Genomic DNA, 17,492 nt, shown 5'->3' on the forward strand with positions numbered 1-17,492 from the left:
GAGGGGAGGGGAGGAGAGGAGAGGAGAGCAGAGCTTTGTTTCTACTTTTTTCCTTCTAGGTAGAAGGAGGGAAGGAGAATGGGGAAAAAGGAATCAAGATATATTATGTACAGGGACAAATTCACTATGATGAATGTGATCATTATGTATATCTATAGCATACCAATAAAAATTAGAAAATAAAACAAATTTCATGAAGAAAGAAGTGCTCACAGTTCCACTAATACGGAGGTACACATGGACAAGTTTTCTTCATTAATAAATCTGAATGAAGCTAAAAAAAGGAGAAAATAAAGGAAGAAAGAAAAAGAAAAAGAAAGAAAGATGTGATGCTTTGAGTTGTGTCAACTATGAAACCACAAAAAGGGGATAAAACATCAAGGTGCCAAAGATGAATGTGTCCTTTATAACTATTGTTGTGTCCAACAAGACATAGGTTACTTGTCTCTAGAGTTCCTTATGTACATAAATATGCTATATAATTCAAGTTGCTGTTATGTGTTACTTTTTTACTCTGATCATAGATAATTTAATTCATTTTAACTGTACATTTTATGAACTATAAAAACAACTATTTCATACATTAATGAGGTAACATAAAATGTTTTTTTTTCTCTCATTGAGTTTATTGGTGCATTTTAGGTATACAGTACAGTTACATTTGTCATTGGGATCTTGTACCTTTACAAGTGTGCTCCTGAGAGGGCAGTGTGTGAAGTTGTGAGTGTGAAACTGAAGATGCAGCGGAGCCACCAGAAGGTTAGAGAAGCCAGGAACATCAGTTATCTGAGGAAAGCTGCAAGGCGTGAGTACAGCCAGCTGAAGAGAGAAGCCACGGGAGCTACAATCACTGGCGGTGACACAGAGGTAGTTACTTAAGTCCTTTGAAGTTCACATCTTGCTGAATTGCCCCAGATGCTGGACATGGCATTGTGGGACTTAATGTTTGCCTTGCTGGATTTTGGACTTGCTTTAGTTCCACTCTTGTCTATCCCCCATTTGTGTACCTTTTGGAATGGAAATGTTTATCTTCTGTCATTGTATGTTGGAAGTGTTTAACTTTCATTTATGCAGGGGCTCGAGCCTAAGAGTTTACCTTAAATCTCAGAGGAAACTTTGGACTTGGATTTTTCAGCAATAATAAAACTTGTTAGGATTTTGGTAACTCTTAGAGATGAAGTAAATGCCTTTTGCATAAAGGTATGCACATAAATATTTTTGGGGCCAGAGGTGGAATGTTATGGCATGCTCCCCTGACGTGGAACCAGCTGACCTCTACAAACCACTTGACACCTCTACGAACTGTGAGCCAAAATCAGTCTTTCCTCCTTCAACTTGTGAATGTTGGGTATTATGTCTCAGCAACCCAGAAAGTGCAGTATTTGTCTTTCTGATTCTAGCTTACTGCACTTAACATAATCATACACAAGTCCACCAAAGTTTTCAGAATGCCAGCTTTTATTATGTTCTAACAATATTCCATTTGTGTATACATAAAACATATTCTTTATCTATTCATCACTCAATAGACACTTAGCTCATTTCTATTTCGTGGCTATTGGAGAGTAGACCTGCAATGAACATGGGAGTGTAGATGCCTCTTTGATATCCTATTTCATTTCCTTTGGATATCTTGCCCAGAGATGAAAATCACTGATCATATGGTAGGTTTATTTTTACTTTTTTTGAGGTATTGACAAACTGTTTATTTACATAATGCCTCAATAGTTTTCAGGGATCTCCTTTTTTGACATCCTTGGCAGGACTTTCTGTGTTGAGCCTTTTTGATAGTAGCCATTCTTACTAGTGAGTTGATATTTCATCAAGGTTTTGATTTGGATTTCTCTGATGATTAGCAACTTTGAGCAATGTTTCATATATCTGAAATATGTATAGAGAAATATGCTCTTTTCAACTTAGTAAAACTTATTTAATTCAAAAATAAAGTAATTTGGCAACAGCAAAGGTGAGAATCAAACTCAGATATCTCTGGGTCGAAAGATTTTGTATTTATTTTTACTGCACCATTGTGACTTTGAGAATAACCCACATATTTTTTTAGCTTTAACTGTCTCTTCTATAAAGTAGGACTCATAATACTGTCTTGGTAGAACTGTTGTAAAAACCAAATGAGCTAAAGTGCTCAAAAGCTCTAGAATGACCAGATACGTATAAGCTATTTATATGTGTAAAAGCTTTTGCAGGAGCACATTACTGCAATTTCTTAATTTGTCTGAGCTTTCTAGTGGTGTTGAAGTAAATGACATTTGGAGAGTTACCAAGTCAATTGCTCTTTCCATCGTGGGATTCTTTTTATAAATTTGGTAATAGCAGTTTGACAGACAGACCTATATTTTCCTTTGAAGTTCAGCTTTGTATATATGGATAGTTTTAAAGATAATGGCCATGTGTAGAATAAGATAGGAACATTTATAACACTTTTTTGTGGTATAGGATGGAGCCTATGTTCTTGCACATGCTAAACAAGATGTCCACCAATGAGCTACATCCCCAGTCCCATTTGTAAGGCTTCTTATTGTGAAGACTGAAGTTATTTGAAATATTTCTGTCAAGCCAAGCATATTATTTCATTGAGGCTTCTCTATTACCCAGCAAGTGTTAACCTTTGTTAGACTTTCTTGGTCCTAGAATCTGTTGCTACGACGTGGGCATCCTACTGTATGACACAATGATGTGTGCATAGAATTAAAATTAGGATGAATGCTCATATCTCTTGATATCCCTAGGTCATATTCTCTTCACTTTTTGAGGTATAGAGTTGTAGATAAAGTAGGCTGACTAATTGCTTCACTTTCCTGTGCCATAATATCATGTCCCTATCCTACTCAAAACCCTCCAAATGATTCCCAGTGCACTTCAAAAAAAAAGAAAAATGAGAATTTCTCATCATAGTGTTCACAACCCCACACGGTCTGGCCCATACTTCTTTTTCCCTCTTATTATAGATGACACTTCCTCTCACTCACTGTACTACCAGTTGCATGAACCTTCCTTCCTTGGACACACCCAGTTCATTCTCATCTTGGGACTCTGCACTAGCTGTAACCTTCGCCTGAAATCATCTCCTTAACAAGGTCTTCTACTACTTCCCAACTTGAAATAGCTTTCCAGTCACTGTGTATCATATCACCCTAATTTAATTTTTGTCATATCTTTAGGTCTAGATTCTACATTTATCTACATTGTATCCCATTTTTGTACACTAATTCAGAGGTAATATTCATGGAGGCAAAAACTTTTCTCTATTTTGTCATATCCGTCTGTGGTGCCTATGAAAATGTTTGCCACTTTGTGGGTGTTCAATACATATCACTGAATGAATCAATACAAAATGTGAGTGCACAGAAACTCTGCTTCCAATTTCTGTAGCACAAGCTACCACATACAATTAATACCATGCCCAGTTCAGGGAACAGGGAACCTGACTCAGAAACATTTAAGTAACTCTAGCGTCACTCTTTTCTCTATCTTACTGGTTGTTTTGTTCTGACCTTTATCTTTAATTGGGATTCTAGACACCCTCTAGTTCTGCATCCCTGAATCCTTCAACATTCTTTTTCATAGTATTCTCAGTAGCCCTGACCTCCGTCTTTGAGACAGAGGCCACACTTTATCCTTCTCTTTCTTATGGGTGCTCCAGAAGGCGTGCCATACCAAAGTCCAGTAGCAAGCTGTAGGACACCAGAGGGGGCATGCAAGATGCCCATAACCGGTGTGTAGAAAGCCTTCTTGGCCACGCTTGCTGCACCCCTCTAGTTCCCCAACGACTGATGACTCTCGGGGCTCAGCCAATCTCTATATGCCACCCACACCCTTTCTTCCCGTTTCCAGAGCTGTGCTATATAAGCTGTAAGGCAACACAATAAAAGCAGAAGTGATTCTCTGAGATCCTCCCCGGAGTTGGTCTTGTCTCGGTGCCTCACCTGCTCTCCACAGGTTTCAAAGAACCAGAGTACAACACCAAGAGACTATACTTTCTCATTCCCAAGACCTGATATCTGACTCTAGAACTCTACATGATTGAGTCTTGCTTTAGTTGACAGATTGATGTAAAGCCAAATAGTCCTCCTGGACCTCTATTTCACACATCTTCCTTTGTGTTACAAATTATCTCATTAAACCCTTCTCTGACCTTGATCCTGCTAGGCTGACTTCATGTTAGATTTATAACTATTATTGTATATTTTCTGGATGCCAAGTTTTACCTGCTGAACCAGATGAGTCACAGTTGAGCCTGACTATCCTAATATTGGCCTTTCTCAGTTGTCTGATTGGTCTAAAGTTGTGAAAAAATATGTATAGTGATTTGAGGCACTTACCTTGGAGAGTTCCTGTCCAGGACCACACTGTTGACAAGTGACACAGCGTCCCCACTGGTCCCAGTACTCATTTTCTTGGCAATCCATGGTGAGAAAGCTGTGGGTACAGAATATAAAAACTAAGGAGCTAATAGAAAAGTACTGCAAGATAATTAATGACTTCCATGACATTTGCTTTCTGGGTCCACTTAATCTAAACTCTGGCTCTTAATGAGAGGGCTGAGAAAGTCAAACCAAAATATCTAATTCCTATATACCATTGACCACATTGCACAAACTCTTCTAAATTCTTTACACATAATAACTCATTCAATTTTCAAAAAACTATATCTGGAATCATTATTAGTTCCATTCTTCAGATAGAGAGACTGCGGCAAGGGGGCAAAGTACTTGCTTATATGGTTGTAGTTAGTGGTTTTATCAGAAGCTGAACTAGTAAAGAGAACGATAGGAGAAGTAACAGTAATCTGTATAGATATACAAAATCCAACTACTCTTGATGTGTAAGCAGCTCTTAAGGGTTTAGTAAGCACTTTCTCATCTATTATTATGACATGTATAATAGCCCCATAACTTAAGGAGAATAGGTATTATTATCTTTATTTTATGGATGAAAATGCTGAAATATTGTTCTTCTTTGCTAATAGTGTATTCTGTACTTCTGAGGGCCACTTCCTTCCATTGATTTTGTCCTAGGCAGAATGGGATGGGAGGATGCTACAGTATGTTGAAATATCCTGGTGCACTAAGGTGTTGAGAAGGGAAAACATTACTCAGGTAATAGTTTCTGAAAGACAGATGGCGTAAACATGCAATGGACTGAGATTTGGGAATCATGGATTTTAATCTTTGCTGCAGAGTTTTCTCAGAACTAAGAAGTTTTCCAAGATGTGACACCTTCAGTGCTAAAACTGGCAGAGTTTCACCCTAGCTGGCTCTTTCTGGGAGAATGTTTAAAAGTCAAGATTCATTTTTTAGTCCAACAAAGTGAGTCATATACACCTTTGACACAAATATACAATATAAAGCACAGAAAACGAAACACACACAGCAATACTGTAAATAATGCTTCTGAACATCTTGGGCTTTGAGCACTGTACTCCTGTGCGTTATCACACTGTACAATACGCACACAGAAGCACAACACTGATAATGCCTGCCAGATGTGTGAGCTACTTCCGTGATTTGTTTCCATCTACAAACGTTTGTAATGCAAGGTCAGTTCACATCTGTTAAAGTTTGCAACTCAAATATTTGTAAGTCAGGGACTTAGGTACATAGAGAGCATAGCCTTCTACAAAGAAGAATTTAATGGAGGTGGCTCAAGTAATTGATAAATAGGCCCTGTCTTTATAAAAAAGAAGTATGTGATGAGATTTCTTTTGCTTGCTCCTAGCATGGTGAATTTCAGGTGGTTTCTCAAAGTCCTTAAAACCCTGGTTGTATGTAGCTCAGTGGTAAAGCATGCACACAGCATGCACAAGGCCCTAGGTTCGACTTCTAGAACCACAAAAATGAAAGCCCAGAATGCGTACTTCCAAACCAGAAGAGAGAAGAATGTATACATACTCTTTGAGATACCACCACAGAAGTCCCCAATGGAGATAGGATAAGTTATCCTAGCCGGCATTCCTGTTTTCTCTACATTAGTTAGGCTCTATTTTCCCATTTCTTCATTCTGAAAAAATTGGCCTATGAAACCCACTTTTGAACCAAGTGTTATGGCACAATCCTAGTACTCTGGGAGGCTGAGGCAAGAGTATTGCAAGTTTAAGTCTGGCCAGGGCAATTTAGTAATTTAGCGAGACTCTGCCATAAAATAAAGAAAAAATAATAAAAGGCTTGGAGATATATCTCAATGTGAAGGTTCGGGATTAAATCTCTAGCATATGAAAGAAAGAGAGAAGGGGGAGGGGAGAGAGAGAAGAAATAAAGAAGAAAAGAGAGACATTCTTCTTTGTAGAAGATAAATATATTCTCTACTCTGTTGTTTTGATTATTAGATCAAGGAATCAGCCTCAGTAGGCCTACTCTCCTCTCCTTGCTACTCACCATCCTCCCTGAGCACAAAAACCATCAGTGGTCTCATAGCACTCATGACAAGGAAATTCACTACCATGAGAGCAAAGCCAGCATGCTGGTGTAGATAACTCTCCCATACTTTTTTCTTGTCAAAAATAACAGAAAACATTAGCACGAGTCAAAGAACAGAACTCCTTTTGAAATAAGCTCCTGATGCAGGTCATCTGAAATTTTCATGGCAGCTGCTGGTGGCCTTTAGGTGTCTGTGACAAGCTATTTGGTTTGGTTTCCAGAGCTCCAGCTACCTGGTAAACATCGTATGACAAGAGCATATCCCTCTAACTCTGCTTTTTAGATTTCTGTCTAGGTGAGGTAGGCTTATTGCCAAATCCTCATATCAGGATCTAGAGTTAAAAGAGGATTTCTTTTTCCCTCCATTTTTGTCAAATTGTCTATCCAAAGCATATAAATTAAAATAACTTTCATTCGCAAGTTAACAAATTGCTTTTATTGAAGAGAACAAAATCACATGGACTTCTACTACTCCAAAGAAGTCAGTTCATAGAGACAAAATTGTCTAACAAGAGTTTAATGTCACTATCCAGGAACAATGCATGACAGTGTATCAAGTTTTTTCTTGTGGTCAGCAGTGCAACTACCTTTTTATTTTAAGAGAAAGTAAGAAACAATAAACAGGTTTTGAGAAAATCAGCTGCTCTCATAAATTGCAGCTAGACACTTCTCTATAATCCTCCAAACTGCTCACCGAGTTAGTAATACAGATAGAACTGTATAATTCCCTAGAATAGAGTCCACTGCATGCCCAGTGTCTAACCTTGTACTTAGCAGAGAGTAGGCAACACAGCCGTGCTTGCTGTTTGTTAGCTTGTCAACATGTTTTGCTTTCTGGCCTATGGTTATGTGCCTAACCATCTACATTATATCTCTCTGAAGAAATGACTTTCACACAGTAAGTAATAACCTCACACTTGGAAAAAGTAAAGGTCTTAGGCATATGCAGACTTGAGTATGAATCCCAGCTCCACAATTCACTAGTTGTATGTCTTTAAAAATGGTTTCATCTTTCACAGAATCTGCAAAAAATGTAGATTTTATTACATACTTTGCCTAGCAATTTAGAAAACTGAATGTGATAATACATGTTAAAGATCTAGTATAGGGCTCACTGCATCTCAGTGCAGTATCACACTGAAACACATACTATATGTATAGTGAATATGATAATCAAAAATTAAACATTAAAAGTGAGAATGAAAAGACAACCCACATAATGTGAGAAAAATTTATGACTCATACCTCTGATCCGAGACTTGAACCTAGAATATACTGAGAACTCTTATGTCCCCAAAAGAAAAAAGACAACACAATTTAAAAATGGGTACAATACTTCAGCAGACATTACTCAAAGCAACTATACAAATGGCTTATAAGAACATGAAAACATGCTCAATATCATTAGGAATAGAGGGAATGCAAATCAAAACTATAATTAAATACCACTTTATACCCACTTATGGCAGCCATAATAAAAAAGGGAAGATTGGAACCCTCATACACTGCTACTAGTGAGAGTGTAAAATGATGCAGTTCCTTTAAAAAATAGCTTTGCAGTGCCTCAAAATGTTTAATGTAGTATTACCATATGACTTAATAATTCCATTCCTAAGTATATACTGAAAAACATGTTTATACAAAACTTAAACATGAATATTTCTAGCAAAATTATTCATAATGCCCCAAAATAGAAAAAACAAATGTCCATCAACTTATAAGCAGATAAACAATTTTGGTCCAATCATACAATGAAATATTATTCAGTCCAAAAAAAGAAGTACTTATTTCTTGCTATAATATGGACAAGCATTGAAAACATGTATAAAAAAAACCAGACCCAAAAGAGCAAGTATGATTTCATTTACAGGAAAAGTCCAGAATAGGTAACCCAAACAGAGAGAAAGTAGATATACTGTTTGCCAGGAGTTGAGGGGAGGAGGGAGTGCATGTTCAATGAATATGAATTTCTTTTAGCCTTGATAAAAATACTCTGAAATTAGTGATTATTATTGTACAACTTTATAATAATATTGAAATCCACGAAATTGCATACTTTCTCAGCTGTTTATTTAATAATTTACTCTATATTGTTCTAGTAGAACAATATAAATGAAGTACTTTGAAGCTGCTATAGACATTCTTATATGTGCCTCTGTGATTTGCTTCACTGAAACTTTATCTCTCTCCCTTCTCTCTCCTCCCTCAATAAATAGATAAATATAGATATAGATCTTGCGTGTGTTGCATTTAACAAGAAGTGCTGACAACTAACAACATGACTACTTTTCTTTATTTGGCCAGTTTCTTGTCATGCTGCTGCTCTCCCTGCCCATTTCTTTTGTTCTGATTTAAAAAAATAATAGCTTAGCAGAGCAAAACTGCGAATAAACAAGGCAGAGGAGAAGCAAGGAGGCTGATGTTACTGATAATCCCCACATTATCTTATTGTGTCCTGAATAATTGATGTTGGCCAAGTTTCTGATGGATGGATGGGAGGTACTTGGGCTGCTGAGGGTGCAGCTGCCTCAGGCCTCAGCTTGTGCCTGCTGCTCTTCTCAATTTGCACACATGCCTGTGGGGTGAAACATGCTCTTTCTATCTAGACTCAGTAGGCAGAACAGGATGACAAACCTAAATTAAGAACTCAAGACTTCAGGATATTTGCTTTGTCTGGACAGTGCAGGAGGTTTGGGATTAAAAAGGGAGAGGAAGAAAGCAGCTGCTTCATTCTCTGCCATTCCTCTCCTGTGAGCCCAGTCACCCAGCCATTGGCAAAATCAAAGCAGTTGCTCAGTTTGGCCCTGAGAATACGCTTTTCTTTCCAAATCAAGCATTTATCTGTATAGACTCCTCATTATTTCCAGATGTTTGACCTACAATAATCCAGATGTTGCTTTACTATTTGGTGCTGATTTTCAGCCTTCCCCTTTCTGTCCTGGCCCAGAACCACTGCTATCCCAGCCTTTTCTTGCCCATAACCTACTTCCAAAATACCACGTACCTCATTTACCCCCTGCTCCACTATTTGTGAATTTTGCCTTTCTACTTTTAGCTCAGTATGGTAAATACACCCAGGCCCAGCTCTACCATCAGGAACATGCTCCTACTCAGTGCCAGAATTAAGGTTACCATCTGTAGCATGAGGGAGCTCCTTTGGTCAATCTCTTAGAACAGTGGTTCTCACTCTTGGCTGCACATCGGGAGCACTAGAGTACAGTGATATTTAGGTTTTACCTCAGAGGTTCTGATGTAATTAGTCAGAGGTACGACCCATGAGCATCTGTTATATGTACAGTAATCAAGTGATTCGCATATGTAGTCAATATTAAAAATACCACCGTTCTAAATATTCTTTTGGCTTTGGTCTTACAGGCTTTCCCTATACTTAAGGTACAGTCACACAAAGTTTCTCTGTTCCCCCACATTCAGTGGGAATCTAATGAAAGAATAAGAAAAAGCTTATGAAAGGCTTACTCATTTTTTCTAGAAATAATATGACACAAATGTATAAAGAGGATGAAGGTGGGTGGTTCTTTTAAAGCATGTTATAACATTACATCATTTCCAGCTTGAAAACCTTTCGGTGAATATCCTTTTCACTTATAATAAAACTAAAGTGTATCTAATGTTTGATGAGGCCTCAGATGATCTGCGTACCTTAATTTCCCCATCTCTTTGGTCCCATTCTGTACTACTCTTGCCCTTACTCTTTTCAACCCATTCATGATAAGCTCCTTGTTGGTCTTCAAATCGAATGTGAATGCTCTCCCTTTAAGGCTTCCACACCTGCTCAAGCCAGCAATGTTCTTCTCCAGATGTTCACATAACTGACTCCTTCATCCTCTTTAGTTCTTTGTTTTCATATCATCTTCTTAGTAAAACTTCTCTAACCACTCTCCAAATTACAACTTCTATCCACACTTTCTATCCCTTTCCTGTTTTATTATTCTTTGTAACACTTATGACCTTCTGACATATCAAATATTTTGCTTCTTTATTTTCTGTTCTTTCTCCAACTAGATTGTAAGCACCATGAGACAATAGTGCTAATCATGTTTACTTCTTCATCCCTGGTACTTAAAAGGGTGACTTGCATATAGTAGATTATAAAGAAACATTTGTTGGATGACTAAATCTATAGATTAACAGGAACAAATTTTTGGCCTGAATGAAAGGTTTCAGTTTGTAAAGGCTTTCACATCAGTTAGCTCAATAAATTTTCACAATAACCCTAGGAGGTAGCTAAGGATTAATATCACCAATTAACAGGTTTCACAAAAAGTAAACTAGGTTGAGAAAGAAAGAATTATTTTAAGTTTATTCAGTTAGTAAGAGACAAAGCCACAACTCAAAGGAATTTAGTTCTCATGAACATGGCATGCTTCCCAAGGCAGTATCAAAGTAAAATAAGGATAATGTCCTTCCAGCCTTTAGTGAAAATTCATTTTTCTTCAGGGATATTTTGGGTGGGCCAAAAAGCATTTTCTGAACATCAATCTGATTGTGCTTTAATCTTTGACAGAGTTACTGCTCAAGATTTAGGAGATAGTTCAGAACAAGAGTTCTGGCAAAAAGAATAGACAAACAGTAATGGTAGGATAAACACCTTACAGAGTAAGAGCCAAAAGAAAGATATGAGCCAAAGGAAATTTTCAGAGTTTCTAGATGGGAAACCAGGAGAATCCCAGGGCCATAAAATGTGTAAAAGTGGAGTTGCTTAATGGAAAAAGGGGCAACACTTCTTTTTAATCATTGTAAGTATGAAGATGGGGACAGATGAATATTTCAATGATTTTGCCCAGTATTCAACTGTAATGCGTGGAATATAAACTGGAATTGAACATAAGCCAAGTGCACAAAAGATCAGAATAGCAGCTTTTGTTCATGGCTTCATATCAGAATCAACTAAAAGACTTTTTTTAATAAAATACTCAGGCTAAAGGCTAAGTGAATAAATGCATCTGTTGGTAAAGATCCATGGATTTAGGTAAAACATATGAAAAGTTTAGAAGGGTAAAGAAGAAATTCCAAGAACAAACATTGAGGGACACCAATATATGGAATTGAAAGAGAAATAACAGCCATGGAACCTGGATAGGGCAGGAGACGACAAAGTTTTAAGAAGTAAGAGGTGAATAGTGTCAGCTGTTGTTTAGCAAAGGGAGGTGAGGGAGAGTCAGGACTGGAGATGTGTTATTTTGATTTTGATTTGGTTTCATGGGTGTGTGATAAAAGTACATTTTGTTTTATTTGTTTGTTTGTTTGGGAGCACTCCTATAATGCCAGCACAGAGGCAGTCTTATGCAGGGGATCACAAGTTTGAGCCCAGCCTGCATCTTAGCAAGATCCTTCTTCAAAAAGGGGGGGGGGCTGGGATGTAGCTCAGTACTAAGGCCACACACAAAACATTGTCTACTTGTGTTCAAGTGGGCTAAAATATGTGCCTGAAATGGAAATAATTCAGAGGCCACAGGTGGTTACTAGTTTTTAATAAGCTTCTGTCTCCATTTCCAAAGTTACTGAAGAATTCCAACTGTTATTGACAGAAACATCTGGTTCAGTAATGTCAAGATTAGCACAAAGGAGAATGAAGGAAACTGAAAAACTAAAGCCTCACCTGTTTACTTTGTCCTTTATTCTAGTACACAAAGCAAGAGATAATGCCCCAGTTGGAGTAAAAAAGAAGAAAAATTCTCATTAAAAGCAGTTATTACTCTAAAGACAGAATTAATAACCAATTGCACTGGGTCACTTCCACTCAGCCAAAGGCAAATGTTAACCTTATGAGTCAAATTCTTTTTCAAAACACATATGCGCATGCACACACACACAAACACATACACACACACACACTGCAAAAAATATATAGAAACCTCAAAGGATAAATACAGCTTAGAAAGCTGTATATTGAGTAGCTGAAAATTTAAACAATATAAATATTTGGTTAGAGTCTTGCAGTTGCTGAGGAGGAATTGTTGAGAAGAAAATAAATTGTGCAGCCAAAAAACAGAGATATAATTAATAAAAGAAATGGGGTGAAATTAAGACCAGTAAATTTTGAGCTGATTATAAGGGGGAAATTCCATTTTAATAATCCCCTAAACAATCTTCCCAAGTGGAAGCAAAGGTACAGAAAACTACCACATTGAGGGAAAAACAAGAGATAATGTACATGAAAATGTTCTGGAAACTACAGATTGAGTTACATACATGAAGAATTGTTAAGATTGGTTTTATTACCTAACCCAGAGCTAGGGAACAAAGGGTATTGGAAACAAGTCACATGCCAGACCAACATTCAGCCAATACCTGAAGCCTTTGTTTTGTTTTACTATTGTCCTAGCCAAAACGAGTCGCTAATTTATGTACAGACCACTAAGACACCAAGAAATAATGGTATCATCAAAAACTAGTTACCCAACCAGCAGCACTAGGAGTGGAGGTCCATTGAATTCCCAAGGAAGCTTTTGACTGCGATGCATCATCTGTTAATTGAATTAATGGTATGATTTTTTTCAGGGCTGGGAAGTGGATAAAATTCAGTCAGCTGTTCTAATTTCATATTTGTACTAATGTTTTTTATCTTACCCCACAATGTCTTCACACTATTCAACTTATCAAGCAATCTAGAATAGTTGTGCCTCTGTGAATATATCAACATGAACAGTCCCTTTTCCCCAGAGCAATCCTAAATCTATCAAGCGCTCCATCTTTTCCTCAAAAGTTAGGGAATAAATACTCTAAAGGAGAAGAGCAACAGACCAATGGGTATTTGCAAGAACAACGCAAGGTCATATCCATACAACAGGACTGGGAGAAAAAGCCCATAAACTGAGGTACAGGTCGACATCCTGATCCTGAAATATTTCTTGCCCTTAAAAAAACGCTGAAGAAAGGTGTAGGATTTGAAAGGGCTGTGAGATAAGATGAAAATGATAAATAAGAAACATATAATCTCATATGTAAATACACAGTCTGTGAAATAATTTTTAGCCTCTGACAATCTTAGAGTCAGAAGGCAGTTGAACACTCATCTTAGCACTTGGGAGGCTCAGACAGGAGGACCACAACAAGTTTGAGACCAGCCTGCTCAAAAGAATGAGGTCCAGGCCAACCAGAACTGCATAGTGAGACCCTATCTCAAAACAAACAAACAATAAATAAAATTCATTGTAGCCTCAGCTGTTTGTCATTCAAGAAAGAAATACCATCCAACTCTACTTGTACTCCTTTAATAACAGGCACCTCAGTGCTCACAAGACAGCACATTCCACAATGGTTTATTTTTTTCTTCTTTTTGGCCATTAGTTAAAATTTTCAAACAATCCAGTAACGGAAAATATATAGTCAGGGAATTCTAAAAGGATTCTTTAAGAGAACCAAATCGAATTGCTTTATAAACAAGACGGGGAAACAGAGGCTAACCCTAAGCCTACTATGTGTCTCTTTCCAGCAACACTCTGGTTTAGGATGTAGGTAGTATTTTCTTTCTTTTTCAGGAAAATGGATGCTTCAAGTAATTCAATTTTTCTCACTTAGTCAAGTGAGAACTAGAATACAAGAAGAGATCCACTGATTTTACAGGCAGGCAAAGAGTAACAACTCTTTATTGTATCAAGCTAGTTAGCACTAACTGATACCTCACAATTTGTGTAAAAAATACCACTCCCACATATTTCTAAATTCCCTTTGGATATATTGATGCTGCTTGCGAATGTAACGTCCATAATATGCTTAGGAACCCAAAGAGCAGATAATTAGAAGAACCAAAACGTAAAAATAGCTGTGACCTTAGGGACCGAGGGCCTACTTCTCAAGTGCAAGGTCCTGAGATCCTGAGTTTGATTACTGGTACTGCAAAAATAAATAAATAGATAGATAGAAATAAATAAATAAAAATAGCTGTGTCCACCTCAGAAGGGTGATCTCATTTCTAATGCACCATTCACAGAGGTGGAATGAAAATACCCATCTTCTTATTCTTTTGTTGTTGTTGTTGTTGTTTTTTGAGACAGGGTCTCACTATGTAGTTGAGACTGACCTGGAACTCACTATGTAGCCCAGGCTGATCTCGAACTCACAGTGAGAGAATACCCATCTTCTTAAAGTCTAAGCCAACCCTAAGGGATTCTGGATTCTCTTTCTTCCTTTAATCCCACATAATTTATCAACTTCAAATTTCTGCAGATTCTTTTGTGATGCCTTGTTAAATGTACTGCCTCCTTTCCATGTCTGCAGCCACCACTTCAGATCCAGAATCCTCTACACTCTTACCTCTTGTGTTTTCCTATTCCAATTTATGTGACTCACACTTAGCAGATTCTTTCTAAAGTAAACATCTGAATTTTTCCTCAACCTACAAACTCCAAATCAAATCAAAAGTCAAGCATCCAAAATCTTCCTTAGTTTACCACGATTCAAACAAGTTAACTTTAACTTCCACTTTCCCTAATTGTACTCTAAAATACAGCACATGCTCTGAGTTTCCCTCCACTCCTGCAGTTTTTCCTGTTGTTTTCTCTGCTTAAATTGCTTTCTCTCCTATCTCCAACTGTTGAAATTCTATCAGTTCTCCATGATCCATCTTAAATAAAAGTTATTAATCATTGGGTGTTTATTTTGGTCCAGGTACTATACTAAGTGTAATTATTTTACATGCATTATCTTATTTAATCTTCACAACATTCCAATGAGGTAGGTGATATTATTTTCTCTTAGCGTTAACTCAAAGGGGAGGAAGTAACTGGATTTGTCCAAGTTACACAATAAATGTTGGGAATGGGATCTGGAGTCAAATAGTCTGGCTCTGGAGCCCTGAGAAATTTTACAATTTCAAGCAACACTCAAAAATAGTTTTCTGATTTTTCTCTAGCTTTACCCAATATGATTCTTACTTGACAAACTTGGAGCATTTTGCACCTTTAAAATCTATCTTCTGCTATATTTATTTATGTTCTTATACCCATCATGGATCTGTTTGGGCCAGTGATCACAACCTGTATTTTAGGTATCTATCTCATAATTCGTGGCACAAAGTAAATACTCAGTAAGTCTGTTAAATTGAACAGAGGGTATGATGGAGTAAGGAGGGCACAGGAAAGTTATCTAGGGAAGATGCTCCACACTTTCTTACCCCAGCCATCCTGTATGATATTGGGCAGAGCTGCCAATACCTGTCCAAATCAGACTCGGTGATCTGTTTTCCCAGCCTCATCTCTGGTGGATCTCGTACTCCAGTTCTTGCAGCTGCCTGGGTCTTGGCCAGTGTTTGGGGTGAGGCTGGATCAAAATATCACTGCCCTGGGCTCAGTTTCCAGGAGAGAGGGATCAAGTGAAATTCAGCTGGGTGGGTGTGGGAGTGGATTGAAAGCCCCATACAGAGTCAGCGTGCTCTTTACACAAGTCCTGACTTGCCTGGGGAACTCTTGGGTGAGCCAGCAGTTCAGCTTCCCTCCTGGATGTTCCACATGTCTGACCCGCTTCCCTTTCTCAGCTAACACCCAGCCTCTTTCTTTTCTTTATCTACCATTCCCAGATGCTCAAGGCAGTTGGACAAGTCCGGGCATGTTCCCAGCAGCCTTGCCTACATAGGGGAGAACTGTCTCACCAAGGCTCCATGGCTATCAGCCTAGGTTCTTGGCACCTCAGACAGAGCCTCCAGACACAAATGGCCATGCGACACTTTTCCAGCCAGTCTCACTGTGCAGCACCATAGCAGGAACATCCTGACCTGATCCTGTACTTTCACCACTCCCAGCCCCCTTGCCACACCAGGGTGTTCCCACATTTACCCTGTAATGAATGCACAGATGGCTCTTAGTACAACGGGATTCGCAAGGAAAGAAAAACACATTTTAGCACCGACTAGATGTGCTGCCCAGTCCCCGCCCCTCAGCCCCAACCCTGAAGACCGCACTCACAGTAGAAGAAATCCGTTGCAATCAAAGCTGCGCTCCACTCATTTCACAAACACGTGTAGCAACAACGGATCAAATACATCCACCCTCAATCCTTTTTGCGCTAAGCCTACTTTTCTCTTCCCTTGAGGCTCCCGGGACAGCTATTGGACTTCTTGGTATGTCTAGGCGTGGCTATGCAAAGAAGTTCCACCCTGGAGAGGGACACTGTGAGTCTTGGAGGTAAACAGGGATCTAGCCAGTAGTGTGGCAGGAATTGCAAATCTCCCGGGAAATGAAGAGAAGGCAAAAGGGCTGAGAGCCAGGGAGTGAGGTCCAGCCCAGTCTGTGGGAAGAGGGGGAAGAAGGGTTAAGTGGCTGCAAGCAGCCTACTGCTCCTCCTCCTCCTCTTTGCTGTCGTCCTCCTTCCCCTCCCCTCTTTTCCCCCTCCCCCTCCTTTCTGCTTTCGTAAAATACTCCCTTCTGCAGAAAAGTAGGTAGGATTTTGACAGAGAAGCGAATTGAAGCTGGGGTAAGACCACTAAAAATGAAGGGAAACTAAATTCTGGACTTGACTTAAACTTTAAGCAAACGCTAAACTTTCTGTGGGGCCTCTGTGTACAAGGAGGAGGTTGGATTACATAGTATCTGAAGGCCCTTCCAGGGACAACACTGTGGGAGTTTATGTCTATGATTTTACAGGGAACAGTGGGGAAGTCCTGGAATGTTATACCTGACCTTAAAGAATTTGCAGAGGTAAGACAGAAAGGACACAGAGAACAGCACACTGTATGAAATGAAAGGCCAAACTATGGGATACAAGCTAGAAGAGAGTAGGAGGCAGGAAGAAAAACTAAAACTGAAGAGAGGGCAGGGACAAGGGGAAAAAATGAGAACCAAGACCTGTCATGTAAAGGTACAAGATCCCAATGATAAATGTGACTGCACTGTATACCTAAAATGTACCGATAAACTCAATGAGGAAAAAAAGAAAAACTAAAACTGAAAGATAGAGTATATGGCCAGGGAAGGCATATGCTATTCAGTGGATTGAGAAGGCTCAAAAGAGGTGGAGGAGCAAACAGCACTTTAAATGATAAAGATAAATGATATTTGAGCCAAGATATAGGAGAAGGAATCAAGCCATATGCCACAATTA

General features: G+C 38.6%; 1 protein-coding gene across 2 annotated transcripts in view; it reads right to left on the bottom strand.

Annotated features, from left to right (window-relative positions):
- The window catches only part of Eda2r (ectodysplasin A2 receptor), a 33,952-nt gene extending 17,446 nt beyond the window's left edge, over window positions 1-16,506 (bottom strand). The window contains exons 1-2 of one of the 2 annotated variants that reach the window (XM_010632187.2): window positions 16,358-16,506; window positions 4,341-4,437 (exon numbers count right to left, since the gene is read on the bottom strand). In XM_010632187.2, coding sequence (XP_010630489.1) covers window positions 4,341-4,427 — 87 coding nt within the window. In that variant the 5' untranslated portion in view covers window positions 4,428-4,437; window positions 16,358-16,506. The remainder of the gene's footprint in view (window positions 1-4,340; window positions 4,438-16,357) is intronic. The other variant, XM_010632188.2, reaches the window with a different exon arrangement.
- Between the last annotated feature and the right edge of the window lie 986 nt (window positions 16,507-17,492).

This window comes from Fukomys damarensis, unplaced genomic scaffold (genome assembly GCF_012274545.1).
Source record: "Fukomys damarensis isolate Sample0158 unplaced genomic scaffold, DMR_v1.0_HiC HiC_scaffold_39, whole genome shotgun sequence".
Lineage (NCBI taxonomy): Eukaryota > Metazoa > Chordata > Mammalia > Rodentia > Bathyergidae > Fukomys > Fukomys damarensis.